The sequence below is a fragment of the Chiloscyllium plagiosum genome, unplaced genomic scaffold (assembly GCF_037043375.1).
Source record: "Chiloscyllium plagiosum isolate Xiang-an unplaced genomic scaffold, Cpla_swu_hap1 HiC_scaffold_10, whole genome shotgun sequence".
Classification (NCBI taxonomy): domain Eukaryota; kingdom Metazoa; phylum Chordata; class Chondrichthyes; order Orectolobiformes; family Hemiscylliidae; genus Chiloscyllium; species Chiloscyllium plagiosum.
Window position 1 is genome coordinate 98,216,517 of NW_028270148.1, and position 21,651 is coordinate 98,238,167.

The 21,651-nt window shown below is 40.6% G+C and overlaps 1 protein-coding gene across 7 annotated transcripts in view; it reads left to right on the plus strand.

Moving 5' to 3' along the window:
* The window catches only part of stxbp5a (syntaxin binding protein 5a (tomosyn)), a 243,691-nt gene that overhangs the window by 72,665 nt on the left and 149,375 nt on the right, over positions 1-21,651 (plus strand). For all 7 annotated transcript variants that reach the window (XM_043696459.2, XM_043696460.2, XM_043696462.2 and 4 more), the window contains exon 5: positions 21,232-21,366. In XM_043696459.2, coding sequence (XP_043552394.1) covers positions 21,232-21,366 — 135 coding nt within the window. The remainder of the gene's footprint in view (positions 1-21,231; positions 21,367-21,651) is intronic.

Below are 21,651 nucleotides of genomic sequence, written 5' to 3' on the forward strand. Positions count from 1 at the left end.
TCACATGTGATCCCTTTTCAGACTACTTGTGGAATATTTTTAAGTATTATTTTATTAGTTCGGGGGTATGCCGTTGCTGGCAAGGCCTAGTTTATTGCCCTTGAGAAGGTTGTGGTTATGTGCTCTCGCCTTGAACTGTTGCAGCCCTTGTGGTGTAAGTGCTCCTAGGGTGCTGTTTGAAAGTGATGTCCAGTAACCGTGAAAGAGCGATGACATAATTCAAAGTCAGAAGGATATGTGGCTTAGCAGGGAACTTGCAGGTGATGGTGTTTCGTATGCTGTGCTGTCTTTATATTTATACATGACCAGATCACAGGTGCTGTCAGAGGCGCCTTGGAGAGTCTTTCCAGTGTGTCTTGTAGGTATTGCACATTGCCACTGTGTATCAGTGGTGGAGGAATTGAAAATTGAAGGTGTTGAGTAGAGTTCCAGTCGAGTGCACTGCTTTACCCTGGATGTGTTGCTCATGTTGGAGCTATACTCACCCAAGCAACCAGAGACTATGCATCTCTCATACCTGACATGCCTGTAGACAACAGACAGACTTTAAGGAATCAGGTTCTGGATCAGTGGTGTTGGAAGAGCACAGCAATTCAGGCAGCATCCAACGAGCAGCGAAATTGACGTTTCGGGCAAAAGCCCTTCATCAGGAATAAAGGCAGAGAGCCTGAAGCGTGGAGAGATAAGCTAGGGGAGGGTGGGGGTGGGGAGAGAGTAGCAATAGAGTACAATGGGTGAGTGGGGGAGGAGATGAAGGTGATAGGTCAGGGAGGAGAGGGTGGAGTGGATAGGTGGAAAAGGAGCCAGGCAGGTTGGACAAGTCAAGGGGACAGTGCGGAGCAGGAAGTTTGAAACTAGGATGAGGTTGATTTTAAGGAATCAGGGGTGAGTTACTCTCTGCAGAATTCCCAATTCCTAACCTGCTCGTGTAGCTACAATATTTATATACTGGTCCAATTTCTTGTCAATCAAAACTCCAAGAATGTTTTAAGGAGGGGCTTCCGTGATGGAAATTCCATTGAATGTTAAGAGGCATTGGTTGGAATAAATTATATAAAGATACAATTAAGAAACACTCCCTATCCACCTTGTTAGAGGACATCCTCAAATTTGAACTAGTTTAGTAGTTTACACATTGCTGGTAAAGCTAGGTGGTTCAGTTATTCATAGTACTGCAGTGATTCATGATGTTGCAGTCTTAGGTACCCAAGCTTTTCACCATGAAACAGTATTCACTGCTGGTGTTGTGTACTCATCACAGCAGGTGGTGATGTTGCACTGATTGCTAATACCCTGCCTTGTACATGATGCTGAAATAAAAGCTACTGGAAGAGAACACCCTTAATTGAACTGCTGACTTTTGCTGCACAAATGTCAACTACCCCATGAGGCTGTGGTGTTTGATCTGCTTTAAGAAAGCCAATAGTTTCATAATGTTACTTTGTTAATTTTTAATGTCAGTGAAATTGCACGAATCGCATTACATAACCTTTTGCGCCCCAACAAGAAGCTTTGTGTAACAGCATTAAGAATGAAACTGAAAAGGCTGCGCAATCATGTGTTTGTAGCACATTGTGACTTGGTCAAGTTAACTTGACTATCCAAGGAGAGAAGCCTGACATTTCCTTCTATTTGTATAGCCCCCATAGTTCCTCTGAACTCTTGAATTTTATATCTGGTTTGATATTTATTATGAAAAATGTATTTGTCAACTAAAGCTTTGTGGGGAGTTTTACTGGGCTTTTACTGCTTTTGGGTTGCATGGAGGGGTTAGTTGCACCTTCAAGATTTTTTTTTAAGATTATGCTCATCCCTGTTTGTTCTTTCTTGCCAGAATTGATGGAACTGCTTAACCTACTTTTCAATCTGGACTTTGTGGGGTGTTAAATGAACCCTCCTTAAATGAAAATGAGAAAAAGGAACCTGGGTAACTGTAGAAGCTAATGGATTAATTTTGAAATGTGATTGGTATTCACCAAGTAAAGCAGGGTGCCTCACATAAAAAGTCAAATGAATGGTCAGTTAATTTGTTTTGGTCATTTTGGTTAAACAATAAATTACTTTTAGTAATAGGGTATCTGCTTTTCTCTGGCATTTTACATGATATCTTGCAATGTGCTAAATTGACATTTGCATTTTCATTCCTTTATTACAGTGGTAAGCCATTGGGTTGTCTTGTCTCACGTAATCCTCATTGAAAACCATGTAAACATGGAGGCTTCTCTTCTCATGGTCTCATATAATAGAGTGCCGTCTGTTTTATTCTTCTATGAACTTCCTGCTAAAGCATTTTTTTTGTTTATTTTGTAGTAAACTTGTTAATTCCAAAACCTGCTTTTAAATGAAGATAAAGTAATCATAAAATTGCCTGTCCCACCATTTAATTATAAATTTTAAATATAAATTTAAAAAGGGGCGGCACAGCGGCTCAGTGGTTAGCACTGCTGCCTCACAGCGCCAGGGTCCCAGGTTCCATTCCAGCCTCTGGTGACTGTCTGTGTGGAATTTGCACATTCTTCCCGTATCTGTGTGGGTTTCCTCTGGGTGCTTGGGTTTCCTCCCACAATCCAAAGATGTGCAGGTTAGGTGAATTGGTCATACTAAGTTGCCCGTAGAGTTAGGTGCATTAGTTAGGGGGAATGGGGTTACTGTTTGGAGGGTTGATGTGGACTTGTTGGGCATAAGGGCCTGTTTCCACACCGTAGGGAATCTAATCTGAAAAAAAAATCACATCCTCAAACAATTTGAGTATATTTGTCCAGCATGATTTCCTTTCTGTCCTATTCTTCCACTGTTTTCCAAACGCTCGGTTTATAAATCTTCTATAATGAACTTAAGCATTTTCCCCCACTACCAACATAAGGTTGACTGATCTGTAATTCCCAGTTTTCTCTCTCTCTCTAGCTTTTTAAATAGGGCAGTTACATTAGCTACCCTCTAGGCTGAAGCAACTATTCGAGTCTATAAAGTTGTGGAAGATGGCCATCTCTCGGGCTACTTCACTACTGTGATGTATGTGATCAGGCCATGGGTTTTATCAGCCTACAACCCCATCTATTTCCCCAATGCCATTTCCTTAATAAAATTGATTTCCTTCAGTTACTCCCTGTCTTTAAACCCAGTGTTTCCCAATATTTCTGGTATGTTATTTGTGTCCTCCTTTGTGAAGACATATCAAAGTATGTGTTTAATGGTTAGCCATTTCTTCATTCCCCATTATATAAGTCCCCTGTTTCGGACAATAAGAGATCTACGTTTGTCTCCACCAATCTTTTTTATCTCTAGATATTGATAGAAACTTGTACAGTTTTTGTGTTCCCCACAAACTTAATTTCATACTCTATTTTACCTTTTCATCAATCCCTTGGCCCTCCTTTGTTGAACTTTAAACTGCTCCCCTCGGGTCTGCTTTTTCTGCCTAATTTGTATACCTCGTGGATGTAATACAATCTCTAAATTCCCTTTGTAAGCTATGGTATAGGCACTTCCCACATTTTATTTTTGTACCAGACAGGTGTAGGCATATGTTGCCATTCATGCGTGTGTTCTTTGAATGTTTGCAGTTGCCTTTCTACCTTCACCCCTTTTATATAACATCCCCAACAGCATCATAGCCAATTTGAACTTAAACCATTGTAATTTCCTGTCATAGGGTCATATAGCACAGAGACAGGCCCTTTGGCCCAAGCTGGTCCATGCTGACCAAAATGTCTGTCCATGCTAGCTCTCTTTCCCTGCACTTCTAAACCTTTCCTATCTATGTATTTGTCAAATGCTGTTTAAGTATTGTTAATGTAACTGCTCAGTCTATGTGTGTATTACCCCCTGTGTAAAACAGAACTTTGCCCCTCAGGTTCCCTTTTATTCTTTTATTCTGGTTCAACATCTCCCTATTTAGATTCAGGACTCTAGTCACAGAATCAACTACATCACTGTTAATGTGATGAATTTCTCATGAAGATAATGATAAAACATCCTAGAGTGTGATCATAGAATTGTATAGTACAGGATGGGTAGTGTATTAGAGACCCCTACTATCCTCTAGGTGAAAAATGTTTCACTCAAATTTCTCCTAAATCTCCTGCCTTTCACTTTTAAAGTTTTATTAGCAATATTTGAAACAGCTGCAGAAGGAGGTATGAAATTGATTAGCAAAAACATGGTCAAAGAAATAGGTTTTCAGGAGTGCTTTCAAAGGTAGAGAGCTTTAGGAAGGGAGTCTCAAAGTTTGTACTCTGGCAGATGGAGGTATGACCAGTAATGGTGGAGTGACTAAATTTGGGGATGTTTGAGAAATCAGAATTAGGCGAGCAGTGGCATCTTTTGACATTTGAAGGAGATTAGAAGGATATGGAGGGCACGTGCAAATGTGGAAATGAGCTTCCAAGTTCTGTTTTCACTGGCGATTGCCCTAGTCAATACACAATCCAAACAATTACATTGTAAAGAAGGAAGGTTACCACAGAATGAGATTAGATTAGATTACTTAGTGTGGAAACAGGCCCTTCGGCCCAACAAGTCCACACCGACCCGCCGAAGTGCAACCCACCCATATCCCTACATTTACCCCTTTACCTAACACTACGGGCAATTTAGCATGGCCCATTCACCTGACCTGTACATCTTTGGACTGTGGGAGGAAACCAGAACACCCGGAGGAAACCCACGCAGACATGGGGAGAATGTGCAAATTCCACACAGTCAGTCGTCTGAGTCGGGAATTGAACCCGGGTCTCTGGTGCTGTGAGGCAGCAGTGCTAATCACTGTGCCACCGTGCCGCCCGTGAGGAGACATAAATGCCAGTTTGACAATATTGCAAGATTATAGTCCCAGTAAATAAAATTCCTCAGAGAAAAACAGAAAGCTCCTGGTTATCACTACCAAAATTAGTTTAATTTTTGATCCAAACCGCCAAAACAAATTAACTGGTCATTCATTTAATTTGCATGTGTGACCCCCTGCTGGACACTTCATGTGCAAATTGAAAGACATACTGACTGATTTCCTGTTATATTGAAACGCACTTTGTTCTACTTCTAATCCTATAATTTTGAGTAATCGGTCTTAATTGTATTTGTGGTACTTCTCGAATTTAAGAATATCTGCAATTATTTTGAGTGAGGCTTCATTTACAGTTCCTATTTGTGGTTCCCTCATAATGGAGAAACCATTAATTAACATCTGTTGAACAGAAAGTCCAAGTGGGTTTTATTTCACAAACAACTTGACAGGCCTGCTTTTTTTTAAACGTACTGTAAAAGTTCATAAAAAATGATCTATATGATTTACATTCTGACTACTTTGGTAGTTATTCAGTTTGTACCTCATTCAGTGATGGTTTGTATACCTTCTACACCAAGTTTTCTTTTGGAATTGGAATTTGAGCTTTCAATTGAAAAATAGAAGTGTTTGCCTTTCTCTAGTTATGAGCTGACCAGGGACCAGAAACTCTTGGCGATAACACTTTCTAGATTATAGAACTTTTCCTTGCCTGATCTGATGAACTATTTAAGGTCCAGATTGAAAACTAAGTTGAGTGGTATTTAATTTTCATGCTTTTTGACTTTAAATGGATGTAGTCAAAAGGAGTTTAAATGATTCTGGAGCCTCATTACATCAGTATCTAAAAGCCCCTTGTAATTAGTGGATTGCATTTGCCCGGTTGAGTGCCCCATTGGAAGAGATGGATACTGCGAGAGAGCTCTAGAGAACCTGCAAATGGTCGCACTTTCGAAAGTATGCAAAAGGTTGAATGATAAACTAGGCCAAGAGCTGTTAGAAATATCCATATTGTAAGAAACATTCTGTAAGAATTGTTATATGGCAAATGAAAATCCCTGGAGCTAAGCAGTAGCCTCCTCGTTTGTTAGGTTATGATGACTTATCTACTGTTTATTTTGTAGAGGGGAAACTCCTTTGTAATGTGCTGCATTGTTTGTTTCTCTGCAAATGCGTAAAGTGCTTGTACCAAGGCCCCACCAGTGGAAGTTGGCTGCATTGGAGCCCTGATTTGTTTTGAACTTGTTTAATAAGGGCCAATCTCACCATGGTAATTCAAAGCCTGCCATTCAACAGATGGGATTTGTCACGAGAAATATAATTGTGATTTCTCATATTTCCCATTTGTTGATCTAAAAGATATCTGGTGGATCTTGTTTTATGGCGATTTTATTCCATTTGGATGCCAAAGTGGAAGACTGGGTGAAGTAGATAGAATGAACAGGTGATTGTGGAATAGTGCATATGGTTTCAAAGTTTGTGGGTTTTCATCATCAAGTGTTTGAGGAGTGATATTTAAGAGCACAGTAAGCCAAGGATTTGGAAGTACTGATGGGTTTCAATTATGCACATTGTTGAATTTGATTGAATGCAACAAACATGTGCCTTTGTGAACCTCCTAAGGACTACCTTGAAACAAAGCTGATATCTGATATATAGGCATCTTCTTACAAGGAGGGGTTAAGTAGATTAGGCCTATACTTCTTGAAATGGAGAAGAATGAGAGGTGGCCTTTTTTTTTTGAGCCATATAAGAGTTTGAGGACTTGACAGAGTAGTTGCAGAAAGGTTGTTTTCTCTTATGGCAGATCCTAGCACCAGTGAACATAATCTCAGAATAAATGGTCCCACATTTAAGACAAAAATGAGGAGGAATTTCTTCGGAGGATTGTGAATCTGTGGAATTCCTTACCACAGATGGCTGTAGAGTTGGATCATTAAGTCTATTCAAGGCTGAGTGAGATTTTTAATTAAAGGAATCAAGGGTTAGAGGGAAAGGACAGGAAAATGGAGTTGAGGATGATCAGATCAATCATGATCTCATTGAGTCTTCTATACTATGCAGTGGGCTGAAGAGCCAGTCATATTCCTATGTTTCACGGTCTTGTGTGGGAGATTATCTTTGCCAGATAGTTCACACTGTTTCAGAGTGTGTTAGGGCAAGTACAGAGGTGATGAGTGTTGCAACAGTACAGAGTTTTCTGCATTTTTCTAATATTCCCCAAAAGACAAGATCTTATTTAAACACTTTTCCCAAATATGTTGAGTTGGGGTCATGGTTGAGTTCTGACCATCCGTGTGGATATTCAATTCTTCATTGGCATTGTGGAGTTAGAATACATTGCATATGGTTTCAGAGGGATTCACTGAGATCTTTGTAACATTTGTTGTTAAGGATCTAGTACAGTGTGCAGTAGTTGAACTTTGGTAGCACAACAGATGCAAATAAGAACTTGACATCTGATTTCTTAAAGTGTGGAAACAGGCCCTTCGGCCCAACAAGTCCACACTGACCCTCCGAAAAGCAACCCACCCAGACCCATTTCCCTACCTTTACCCCTTCACCTAATACTACGGGCAATTTAGCATGGCCAATTCAACTAACCTGCACATCTTTAGACTGTGGGAGGAAACCGGAGCACCCGGAGGAAACCCACACAGAACAGGGGAGAATGTGCAAACTCCACACAGACAGTTGCCTGAGGCGGGATTTGAACCCAGATCTCTGGTGCTGTGAGGCAGCAGTGCTAACCACTGTGCCACCGTACTGCCTGGGTGATTGTTGGCATTACATTTGTATTATACATAGTGGAATCTTTGGGGCTAGCATGGAGTCCTGTGGATTATTTCGTGGGGGTGCGGTATTGGTGTATAAGAGTAGTAGGGATTACTGCAACTGTGAAAGGTGAAGTTGAGACCATATCTGGAGTACTGAGAGCAGTTTTAGTTCTCATATTATTTCTTTGGAGGCAGTCAGACGATTTACTAGGACAATTCCTGGTATGAAGGGATTGTATTATAAGAAAAGATTGGGACTGTACTTATTGTAATTTAAGAGAATAAGAGGTGATCTAATTGAAACGTAAAGGATTCTCAAGGGGCTAAACAAGATAAATACTGATAGGATATTTCTCCTCCTGGAAGAGTCTAAGACCAGAGAGCAATAAAGGAGTGCCAATTTAAGAATGAGGTCACTTATGATTGCATGCCTTTGGAACTCTTTGCCATAGAGAGCTGTCATCCTTGTGTATATTTAAGGCTGTGATAGATGCATGATCAGCAGGAGAATCAAGGGTTCTGGGGGAAAAAGCAGGAAAATGGATGTGAGGGCTGTCAGGTCAGTTGTGGTCCTATTGAATGGCGGAATTGGCTCAAGGGGGCAAACTGTCAACTCCTGTTCCTATTTCTTGTGGCCACGCATTACCAATCTTATCCATGCATTTTTCCCTTGTGAAAGGTAGACTCTAAATCCTGTGTTGCGGACAAGTGTTTTAATAACTGCCCTGGTTCAGGTTGGAAGCTGAATAGCTTTGGTTCTAGACCAGTATGGCACATTGTACCATAGCCAGCTAATTTCAGCACATGCTTGGAGATCATTTTTCAGTGCAAGTGGTGAATGCCAGAACTTGATCATATCATACATCCCTGTTGGAAGCCAACTTGGTCAACATTAAGGATGATCTCTACATCTGGAAATATAGGTTCGGGCTAAATTCAAAGATCTTGAAACAAGTAGGAAGTGGTGAACTCGGTTAATAGCTTGCCATCAATGTAAAGTCTTTTCCATATTTTGCTGTATTTCATATCTTCAGAAGTGACTTCTTCTGGTGAAGAACTGTGGTGGACAGGCATGAGTATGGGGTCAATTTCATCAGTGGACTGCAAACCTCTATCCATGTTAGTACTTTTCCTATTGTACCAAATGCCTGAATTTTTCAATCAGCCTTCTATGAGACATCATATTGAATGCCTTTTGAGAAGCAATTGAATCATTAAGGAACATTTTCACACGACAAAGCGCTAACATCTGCAGTGTGCTACCTCTGACTCTGGTAGGGCAGGTTCAATAAAGGCATTCAAGATGGAATATGATTGTTACCTGAAAAAGAATTTGTAGTTTAAAGAGAAGATAGGGAAATAGCACTAGGTGCATTGCTTGTCAGAGGATTGACGCATGCTACAATAATGTTGGTTTCTGAGGTGTAATCAGAGTTTCACAAACCAAATGATACATAGCAGGCTTTTGCTGGTAGCAAACAAAATGAATGACCAGTTGATTTTTAGTGACTTTGAGTGATATAGGTTGGATAGGATACTGGTTCCCATTTTTAAGGGAAGTAAAGTGTCTGTATACAGTAACATTCCTCGAGGAGGTTAACATTCATGTTTGCGCACGTCCTGTGGAGGTCTCACATGATTTGTGGGTAGAGACAAGGAATTCTACTCCAGCTTTTGGAGAGAACAAATGTATCTGCATCAGCACCTTAAGGTCCGAGTGATTAGCCTGACCAAATGTGATTGATTGAACTAAATGTTTCCATGCAATAAAGCTTATTCTTAATCAAGAACAGTGTTTTTTGTCCCTGACAGATATTCAACAGTGGTGTAGCTCTGCCTCTAACCACTAGACAGACCCAAGGCAAAGGAGGATTGAGTTCTAACAAACTACCTCTCATAACCTTACACAATAGCATATGCTGGTAGAGGTGGCAAATATTACAAGGTACCAGGAGTAGTTATCTGGGAAAACACCACAATATCTTGTATACCTGTACAAATTGGTTGGATTACCCATTAACAGAACTGACAGAGATTTGTTGGTGCTGTTGAGGTGTGTTTAAACTAGCTCCTCGGGAATGGTTATCTGAGGGGTAACCCAATGATGTTAGCCACAGGAAGTTGAAAAGAAGCTAGGGAGACTAGAAAATGGGCGAAATGAAGCCAAGCAGCATGCCTGCTTTGAAATCAGAAAGATATCAAAAACATAAAGTTAAGAGTCACTCTCACCAAATACACTGCACGTTTGCAAAAATGTAGACGATGTAAGGCAAAAATAGACATGGATTTGATTTAATTGCCATGACAAACATGGTTGAATGGTGACCAAGACATGAATTATATATTTTAAGGGTGTTCAATGTTTAGAACGAACAGCCAAAAAAAAGAGGTAGTGGACTTGTGCTGATCATAAAGGATGGGAGAGTCTCATGAAAAATAGGGTGTGGTGTTATGAAGTTGAAGACATGTACCTTTAGGAATGAGTGAATGTTGTTCTGAACTGAGATTACGAGCAGTTATATATACGACTGAATGATAGTCCGAGTTTTCTGCAGAATTGAAAATACATAACATTTACCTGTGAAATGGTTTTGAGTTTTGGTTGCTCATTTGACAACTCGAATTTAACCAATCAGTTTAAATTATGTTCCAGAATATTAAAACCCAATTGAGTTTGAATTTATTGTTTTGCTAACATCTAACCAATGACACAGTCTGATGTTGGAGATATCAGAATGCAGACGTTTTGAAAATAGGTCAGAGAGCAACTGCCATAGAGAGGAAAAACTGCTGGAGAGCTAACTGCCAATCTAGCATCTTCCTTTCAAAGAAATTAGAAAACACACTCTATTAAAGGTACCTTTTCATGTGAAACATAGTCACAGTACAAAGAAAGACAACAACCCAGGGAGATCAGCGGAAAGAGTGAAGACGCAGAAGAAGACAGACTGGTTTTGAGATTAACTTAATGTAAAAGCATCTTATTGGAACATTCCTATTTTTATAGAGTTGGAGTCACATAGTAAGTAGTTGAGAAAGGGGGAATTGGTTTTTGAAGTTTTTTTGTTTAATGTTCACTGTTAGAGTTAGAAAAATAAATTGATATTTTTTCTTTAAATAGTGGAAGCTGAGAGTTCTGTCACTTACATTTTAACAGATTACAAAGCAAGGCGAGTTTTTCTGGATGTTTGATTTAATTAAGAGGAGTTCGACCTTCCGTATCGTAATAGTGGAATCTGTTTTGGGTGGAGCCAAGTAACAACATACATTGAGTTGGAATTGTTTACAGGCCTTCGAATAGTAGAGGTAGTGTGGGGCATGGTGTTAATCAGGAGCTGAGAGAATCATGCGGCATGGCCAACATGGCTGTCATCAAGTGACTTGAATCTGCAAAAAGACTAAGTAAATCAGCTGAACACTAAAGCTGCAGAAGGTTGGTTTTCCAGAGCAGTATGTTGAGGAACAGATTAGATTTGGTATTATGTAATGCAGAAGGGCTAATTAACCATCTTTTTGGAAAATAACTTTTTAGGATCAGTGAACACAATATGATTAGGATCTTACATTGTTTGAAAGTCAGGGTTCATTGTCAAATAGAGGTGTTGAATTTGAATAAGGAAAGTCATTAAGACATAAGGCACTTTTTTAAAAATCCACACGTGATATGTGGATGTTAATGCCTGGGCAGCATTTTTTCTCACCCTCCCCACTTTAACAGCTGCAGTCCATTTGATGAAGGCAGACCCAGAATGCTGTCAGGGAGGAAATTCAAGGATTTAGGAACAGTGATATATTTTTAAGTCAGGATGGTGAGTAGCTTGGAGATGTTGCTGTTATCACATATCCTGTTGCCCTTGTCCTTCTCGGTAAAAGTGTTTGTGAGTTTGAATCGTTCCAAGAAGCTTTGTTGAATTTCTGCAGTACATCTTGTAGATCGTGCACGCTCCCCTAAGCATTGATGATGTGTATGAATGTGGTGGTAATCAAGTAGGCTGCTTTATCTTGGATGGTATCAAGCTTCTTGAGTATTACAGCTTCACTATACAGGCAATCTGGAATATTCTAATACATTGCTGACTTGTGCTGTATAGATGATGGACAGGTTTTTGGGGAGTCAGGAGGTGAGTTACTCACTGCAGTATTCCTAGGTTCTGACCTGCTCAGTCTTGTAGCTAGTCTGGTTAATGGTAACTCCAAGAATCTTGATCATGGGAGAATCAGTGATGATAATACCATTGAATGTCAAGGGCTGATGGCTGGATTGTCTCTTATTGGAGATGGTCTTTGCCTGCATTTGTGTGGTGTGAATGATACTTGCCACTTTTCAGCTCAAGCCTGAATATTATCCAGCACTTGTTTCATTTGAACATGACCTGCATCATATCTGAGTTGTCACAAATGGTGATGAACATTACAATCATTGATAAACATCCACACTCCTGACCATATGATGGAGGGAAGATGATTGATGAGGCAGCTGGGAATAGTTGGACTGAGGACACTGCCCTAAGGAACTCCAGCGGAGATATTCTGGAGCTGAGTCGACTGACCTCTAGTTATAACCATCCTTCTGTGTACCAGCGATTACTACAGCCTTCGGAGAGTTTTCCCTCTATATCCAGTTTTGACTCCAGTTTTGTAAGGACTTCTTAATGCCTCACTTGGTCAATTGCTGAGGGCTGTCACTTTCACCTCCCCTCCGGAATTCAGCTGTTTTGTCCATGCTTGAACCAAAGCTGTGATGAGGTCAAGAGCTTAGTGGCTCTGGCAGAACACAAACTGGTTATTGCTGAGCAGGTGAACCCTTCCATCACTTTATTGATTGAGAGTAGATTGTCAGAGTGGTAACTGGCCAGTTTGGGTTTGTCCTGTTTTTATATACAGGGCATACCTGGGCAATTTTATACTTTGTTGGGTGGATGTAGCCAGTGGTGTAGCTGTACTGGAGCAAGTTGGCTAGGGGAGCAGCAGGTTCAGGAACACAAGTCTTCAGTGCTATTGTGGAATGTGTCAGGGCCTATAGTCTTGATAGTATCCAGTGCCTCCAATTGTTCCTTACTGTTCCTCCATATCACATGGAGTGAATTGAATTGGCAAAAGACAGGCATCTGTGATACTGTGGATTTCCAGAGGAGGCTGGAATGGAACATCTACTCAGCACTTCTGGCTGAAGATGGTCGCAAATGCCTCAGCCTTATCGTTTGCATCGATTTACTGGGCTCTCCCATCATTGAGGATGGGAATATTTTTGGAGCTGCTGCCTCCAGTGAGTTGTTTCATTGTTCACCACCATTCATGACTGGACTTGGCAGGACTGCATAGCTTAGATGTGGTGCACTGGTTGCAGGACCAATTAGTTCTGTCAGTCACTATGCCTACTTATTCTTTTTGCTGTGCCAAGTAGTCCTGTTATGTAGTTTTGCTGGGTTGACGCATTATTGTTGGGTATGCCTGGTGCTGCTCATGGCTTGCTTTCCTGTTCTCTTTTAACCACTGTTGATACCCTCATTTAATGGTGATGATACTGTGGGAGTATGCAAGTTGTGTTATCTAAGGTTGGAGATACATTAAATGACAGGATTGTACATAGGCAATTTAAAGAACAGTTGCATGACTCTCAGCAACTATATTTATCTTCAAGGTGGAAAAACTTTTTTTAAAGTCAATAACTCGCTAATAGAAGTATGGAGTGTTAGGTAAGGGGTAAATGTAGGGTTTGGGTGGGTTGCGCTTCGGCGGGGCGGTGTGGACTTGTTGGGCCGAAGGGCCTGTTTCACACTGTAAGTAATCTAATCTGAAAAAAGAAAGGCCTGTGAAGTTGCCAAGAAGAACAGTAATTCTGAGGTTTGGAATGTTTATAGAATACAACAAAAGAGAACCAAGATACTGAGGAAAGGGAGAATAGAATATAAATGCAGTCGACCAAATGTATTAAAAACTGACTGTAAAAAATTCTAAAGGTAGGAAAAATGAAATGATTGGCTCGAATTAATGTGGGACGAGAGTGTGGTGCTGGAAAAGTACAGCAGGACAGGCAGCATCCGAGGAGCAGGAGAATCAACGTTTTGGACAAGAGCCCTTCATCAGGAAGGAGGCTTGTGAGCTGCAGGGGTGGAGAGATAAGATTCATCTATCCATCCCCTCGGCTCTCAAGCATCCTTTCTGATGAAGGGCTCTTGCCCAAAAATGTCGATTCTCCTGCTCCTTGGATGCTGCCTGACCCTGCTGTGTTTTTCCAGCACCACAATTTCGACTCTGACCTCTGGCATCTGAAGTCCTCACTTTCTCCGACTTGAAATCAATGTGGGGCTATTTACAGACAGTCAGGAGAATTTATAATGGGGAATAGAGAAATCTCAGATAAGCTAAATGGTTACTTTGTTTCTCACTGTTGAGGATACTAGAAATATCCAAAAACCTAGAGGTCCAAGGGGCTAAGGAGAATGAGGTATAAGCTTCAATACATACTTTGTAATACTAGGTATAGAATGGAATCAACTTTCAATGTCCTCTGTGGTGGAGTCTACCAATTTCTATACCTATAGCAGTTGGGACCCGTTAGCTTGCAGTCCCCTTCCCTACTGCGTAGTTTGATCTCCTGAGCACTTAATCATAGAATCGTAGAGATGTACAGCATGGAAATAGATCCTTCGGTCCAACTTGTCCATGCCGACCAGATATCCCAACCCAATCTAGTCCCACCTGCCAGCACCTGGTCCATATCCCTCCAAACCCTTCCTATTCATATACCCATCCAAATGCCTGTCAAATGTTGCAATTGTACGAGCCTCCACCACATCGTCTGGCAGCTCATTCCATATATGTACCACTCTCTGCGTGGAAAAAGTTGCCCCTTAGGATCTCTCTTATATCTTTCCCCTCTCACCCTAAACCTATGCCCTCTAGTTCTGGGCTCCCCGACCCCAAGAAAAAGACTTTGTCTATTTATCCTATCCATACCCCTCATAATTTTGTAAACCTCTATAAGGTCACTCCTCAGCCTCCGACAATCCAGGAAAAACAGCCCCAGCCTGTTCAGCCTCTCCCTATAGCTCAAATCCTCCAACCCTGGCAACATCCTTGTAAATCTTTTCTGAACCCTTTGAGGTGTTTCAACATCTTTCCAATACGAAGGAGACCAGAATTGCATGCAATATTCCAACAGTGGCCTAACCAGTGTCCTGTACAGCTGCAACATTACCTCCCAACTCCTGTACTCAATACTCTGACCAATAAAGGAAAGCATACCAAACACCACCTTCACAATCCTATCTACCTGCGACTCCACTTTCAAGGAGCTATGAACCTGCACTCCAAGGTCTCTTTGTTCAGCAACACTCCCTAGGAAATTACCGTTCAGTGTATAAGTCCTGCTAAGATATGTTTTCCCAAAAGGCAGCACCTCGCATTTATCTGAATAAAACTCCATCTGACACTTCTCAGCCCATTGGCCCATCTGGTCTCTTGGAAGCCGACGTACCCCTCGTTGCATTAGAGCCAGTCTCAATACCAGACATTTGGCTGTTTGTGCTACGTTCCCCTGAGAATCCATCACCCCCTACACTTTCCAAAACAGCATACCTGTTTGAAATGGCTATATCCACAAAAGACTCCTGCCCGAGGTGCGTACCTCTCTTACCCTTCCTGGAGTTAACCATCTATGTGACTGTATCTGAGACTTTACCCCCTTCCTGTAACTGCCATCCATCACATACTGTTGCTGTTGCAAATTCCTCATCGCTTCTATCTGTCTCTCCAACTGATCCACTCGATCTGATAAGATTTGCATCCAACAGCATTTATGGCAGATATAATCCGCAGTAACCCTTAAACTCTCTTTCAACTCCCACATCTGACAAGAAGTACACATCACTGCAAAGGCCATTTTTGCTCCTTTACAATCTACAGACCCAGAAAATAACACCGTCTTATTCTTTTACAAAACACAGCACCAGGTTAAATTAATAGCTATGGCTTATATTTTGAGAATAGATATTTATATCAAGAGACTTATCTCCAAAAACACATTATCAAGAAAGAACCTATTGTACTCACCAATACTGCCTTTCTCTTGGACAGACTTAAAACAACAATTAACTTATCTGATTCTGTGTTGTGAACTTTGCCCAAATCGGTTCCTCCAAGATTAGTTGTGAATTTCATTGTTAATTTTCCCAGATGCACTCCGATGTCCAGCGATACATGAATTCAAAAACAGCAAAGGCAGCAACTGTGCAAGTTCCTCTCCCTCGCGCTCTCCCTCTCGCCACTATGTGCTTCCTTTGTCTGTTCTTCTCCCTTTTAAAATTGCTGTTGTTTTGACTTCTGAAACACCTTGGACATATTTCTTCATTTTGGATTCTATTAATAAAAAAAAAAGCAAGTTGTTTTATGGTTGGTAAGACCATTTAGGAATGGCTAGTTTAATTGGAAATTTGACAGGAATATGCTGACTAGATTATTGGAAACATGGCCACAGGTGCTGAAAAGCTACATCACACTAGAATTTAAAGTGTTATGTTTTGTAGTTACTACATCTAATCACAAAAAAAATCAGATGAAGATCTGAACAAGCCACGGGCAAAATTAGTTTCTTATGGCTTGTTTTGTTCTTGGTGGGCAAATGAAAACATTGTCTGTTCCTATTCCCTTGAAATGTAAAATAATTTCTACCCTAAACTCTCAATCACAATTTTAAAATTCCTTCCACCTATGCAATATTCCACTGAGATGTTATAAAATATTAGTGACCTAATGACAAACTGATTTAGTGTGAAATTATTGCATTGCTCCCATTAAGTTTTATTTATTTGTTCATAGGGTGTGAAAGTTGGCAGAGCTATGATTCATTGACCATTCCGAATTACTTTTGAGGAGGAGGTAGTGAGTTAGCATTCCTTGCACCAATTGTAACCTAATCACCAGTACATTTATTGGTGTCATTTTATAACTTTAGGTGAAGTAGAGGTCATCGTGTAAGTTTAGAATCGTCAATGATCATATTAGTAATTATTCTAAAACTCTGTCTGAGCAAAAAAAAACTCTGAAAATGTTTTACTACTTTTAATAAGAGCCTGAATTGAAAAGCTATTCTACTTTTTGCAATCTTGTCAGACCTTGCTTCTTAAACATAGGATGACTCTGTTACCCAGTCCACTGTGCTTCTGCCCTGTTCTTTCTTCCTCCCCTCAGTTCTTCAATTTACACAACATTACCCCTCCTAAAATTGCATATTTCTCTGCCCTTGGCTTGGACTCCTTGAATGTTACATCGTTGAAGATTGATTAGTCACAATTTTATTGTCAAGAACATGTGCATAAAAATATGATGGCAACTTGCATTTATTTGCACCTAAACACAGTAGTTACAAGAGCAGGTCAGAAGCTAGGAATACTGCAGCGAGTAACTCATCATCTGACTCCTCAAAGCCTGTCCACCATTGACAAGGCACAAGTCAGGAGTGTGATGGAATACTCCCCACTTGCCTGGATAAGTGCAGTCCCAATGACGCTCAAGAAGCTTGGTACCATTCAAGACAAAGCAACCTGCTTGATTGGCATGACATCCTCAAGCATTTACTCCTTCTACCTTTGATGCTCCGGAACAACAGTGTGTACTATCTCCAAAAAAATGCATTGCAGAAATTCACCAAAGATCCTCAGGCAGCATCTTCCAAGCCCACGAACACTTCCATCTAGAAAGACAAGAGCAGCAGATATATGAGAACACCACACGAAGTTCCCCTCCAAGCCACTCACCATCCTGACTAGGAAATATATTGGCACCCCTCCACTGTTGCTGGGTCAAAGTCTTGGAATTCCCTCCCTAATGGCATTGTGGGTCAACCCACAGCAGGTGGACTGCAGCGGTTTAAGAAGGCAGCTCACCACCGCCATCTCAAGTGCAACTAGGGATGGGCAATAAATACTGGCAAGCCAGCAACGCCCACATCCCACAAATGAATTTTATTTAAAAAGCCTTTAATATTGTAAAGACACTTCCAAGACACTTCTCAGGACTGTGGTTGAACAAAATTTGTTACCAAATCTGATGAGGTATTCAGATCTCCATCTCCCGCATCTGTCTCGATAGCCCGTCCTTTCCTCCAGACTCCTTGCTACTGCATTCCTATTCGTGTTCCCGCTCTCTCACATGCGCACATACATAGCAATAATTTGTTTTAAAATATGAAAGAAAAGTAACAAATTAAATCAATGTGACCTCTTCAGCATAAGACTTAGTGCATAAATAATCCCATGGTACAATTTGCAGAAGAACAGGGGAGTCTGTGTTCTGACTAACATTTCTCTTTTTTTTTCGCGCTCTCCTGCTCTCTTCCCCCATGTGCGTGCGCTCTCTCTCTCTCTCTCCCCTTTTTCTCCCTCCCTCTCTCTCTCTCTCTCTCTCTCCTCTCTCTCTCTCTCTCTCTCTCTCTCTCTCTCTCTCTCTCTCTCTCTCTCTCTCTCTCTCTCTCTCTCCCTCTCTCTCCCCCTCTCTCTCTCTCTCTCTCTCTCTCTCTCTCTCTCTCTCTCTCTCTCTCTCTCGTGCTCCCTAAGCCAGCATGTGTAGCACATCCTTAATAGCCGTGGGGAAGGTAGAGATGAGCTGCTTTCTTAAACTACTGCAGTCCTCAGGATGTAGGGATATCCACAATGCTGTTAGATAGGGAGTTCCAGGATTTTAACACTATAATAATGGAGGAATGATAAACTTCCAAGCCAGGAAGCTTGTTTTCCCCACATCTGCTACCCTTGTACTCCTAAGTGTGGAGGTCACATGTGGCAAATGCTGTCAGAGGGGTCTTAGCGAACTGCTGCAATGCATCTTGTCACAGATGCACACTATGTCACTGGTGAAGATTTGACTGTTGAAGATAGTAAATGGGTGCCGATCAGTTTGGCTGCTTACTCCTGAATAATGTCAAGCTTTTTGAGTGTTGGAGCTGAATCCATCCAGGCAAGTGGAGACTATTCCCTTGCACTTCTGGTTCATGCTTGGTTGATAATGGACAGGCATTAGGGAAACGGGAGATGAGTTACTTGCTGCAGAATTACGTCTTCTGACTAGCTGTTGTAGCCACAATATTTAAACAGCTGGTCCCGTTTAATTTCTAGCCATTGGCAACCCCAGATGTGACATGACGTGAAGCTGTTATGGATCGACTGCTGATGCATTTTATCGCGTTCCAGTTGAGTCCGTGGCCCAGAAATTGAAATGGCCAGAGTTGTTTTTGCAAAATAACTTGGAATTGTATGTTCGGACCATGCAAAAATCAGTCCATACTCTCTCTCTCTCTGAGAATTAACTGGAAATTTTAAATAGGGGTGTTACACTGATTACCTAGAACCCCTGTGAAAATGTTCTCTGATGCACTTGAGGTTAATAGTTATTCCGAAAAATTTGAGCATTGAAAGCCACCTCTACTACACAGATATGCACACATACACATTGAACCTCCCACACTCGGCCTCCTCACCAGCATGGCATCCGACACCCCCTGCCCAAACACCACCCACCACTACCACTTAACTTTGATATGCCTACTCCCAGCTGTTTCATTATGGCTACAGAATATTTCTAGAAACAGGGGATGCTGTCTACAAGCATTCCTGGTTTGGTCTCCACTGTTTCATAACATGTTTCATCCATGAAATTAGAGAGCTGAATCACTCAAAGTGTAAGTGTTTTTATGTGCAATCAGTGTCAGAAACCGTGTTTATGACCCTGATCGCAAAACCTGGGCGCTCACTTCAAAAGCATGTAACTGGAGTTAAAATATTCTGGGACATGTTCATTTTGAGAAAGATATTGCAGAAATTCAAGTTTTTTTTCTGAACAAAATCTCATAAATGCTAAAAATTTACCGTGTCTTTGGAGAAAATATGCAAAGTTGGTATTTCAGGTGGTTGACTCCTGTTTCTCTGTCCATACTTGCTAGCTCCCCTGAGTATTCAGAGTTTTCTCTTTTTTTTGGATTTCTACCATCAGTATTCTGCTTTCTGTTCTTTGCTTGTGCAGTCTCATTTAGCACTATCCCTTTTTGTTTATCTGCCGCTCCCAGATGCTGATAAACATGTTCATTTAGGCCAGCCACCATAATGCTCCCGACCTCTGAATCTCCTTCTCTCAACCTTTGTGGCTTATAATTTCCTTTTCTTTTTTCAATGTTTTCATGAAGATTCTTTAATTTTATACTCTCTTGCTTTCTTTTCTCCTCTGTATGACTGACATGTGAGTAGGCTTATCCAAAATGCTTTGGTGAATCTTGAATTACAGCAAAGGAATCTTACTCTGGGAAACTTTTGTAAAATTTAAGATTAGATACTGTTTTTGAAATATAGATGTGTAGTCTTGTACAAGTGTGTCCATGAAACATGACAGAATTCACAATGTATACTCGCATGATGAGGGATTGTGTGATGGAATAGTGATAGTGTAAAGAATGACTGTCTAGAAAGTATCTGACATTGTTTAGCTCATGAATTATAACTAAAGTGGCTGATAATGTGAGAAGAGCTGTGGAACTGTCTCAGTATTTACACATCACTGATAATCATGCAAACAACTTTATCCAAAAAAAATCAAATGACTTGTTTAATACTGAGCTTCACCAAACAGCAGTAAGTTTTGGAGATCTGGAAACTGTTGAACCAAGTAGTAGTCAGGAATGTCAAAAACCCACCTAAGCAGTGGAATGAATGTGGATAACCAAACGGAGTATTGGAGAGACAAGAGAACATAAGACAAGGAACAGAAGTAAAGTCAGTTCTTCTATAATGCAATAGTTGCGTTCTTGTGCAACCCTGCCCATTGTGGAAAAATCACGCTTTAGAAACAGCACTTAGTGTTGGCACTGTAATTGCAGTACAGTCAACACATGTTTTAAAAGTTCATGCTGTAGAAACAGCATCCCCAATTTGACAATCGCCTTACAGCGACGTCACGTTGACGAAACGTACGTTAGTACACAACAACCTGTAGGCCATTCAGCCCAAATTTTGAGTTTTGTATAAATTGCGAGAGAATGGCTATATAAGGGCATAAAATTTATGAGGAAGCAAAGTAGCTTGGATGCTAGAAGTCTGAAATTAAAAAAAAGTGTTGGAGCATACAGATCTAGCATAGAGAGAGCAGTTGTTTGTTTCAAATGTGTGAAGTTTCACCAGAACGGAGGCCTGTGGGTAAAATTATCTTTAAATATGCATTATATTGGTTAGAAATTTGGCCTCCAGATGATTTTGCCCTGCAATATGTTTGATCAGAACAGAATGAAATGTCGTGATGGATATTTCCTGAGGATGGCAGTGATTTCAGTGACCTGAGTGATTTGTTGTACGACTTCAGCAAACTAATGCCAATCACTGAGGACACAGAGTCACACACAGATCAAACTGGAAAGGGTTAGCAAGTTTTTCCAATTGCCTGAAGAGTGTAAGTTAGTTATTTGGTTCCCTTTCACAACAGATGAATTATCATTTTATTCAATGAAATTTCATATGCAGCTGTGAGTGACCAGAGCGCTCAATGGGTGAATTGTTAGTACAGTCAACATAGACCATCCCCATCAATTTTTTTTTATTGAAAATCTGTCTTTTTTAATTAAATATTCTTTTGTGAAATTTGAGTACAGCATATGGGTAATATTTTCATTCAACATTTTTTTCTTCTCTGCAGGATAACATTTTGCCATCTGCCCTTCCAGAGTAAATGGTTGTATGTTGGCACAGAAAGAGGCAATGTACATATTGTCAACGTGGAGTCTTTCACACTCTCAGGCTATGTTATTATGTGGAATAAAGCCATTGAACTGTGAGTGTCTTATTTTTGTGGTGCATGGTTAATAAAGTTTCTTGCTAACTGTTGTGCAATAGATAATTTATATGCTTATTTTCCTACAAAAGATTAATTTTTCTGTCAAAATTTGGTAGCGTTGTTTGCCCCACTGCAGATGTTTCAATTCATTGTGGCAAATAGCAATTATTTTTGACAGTTACCTTTTTATTGTTCTTGTATCTGTATATAGAATTAAATTTGGCTCAAACACATGGGACAAACTCTGCCATTCAGGAGGTTTTGTATGCAAAACTTTATATT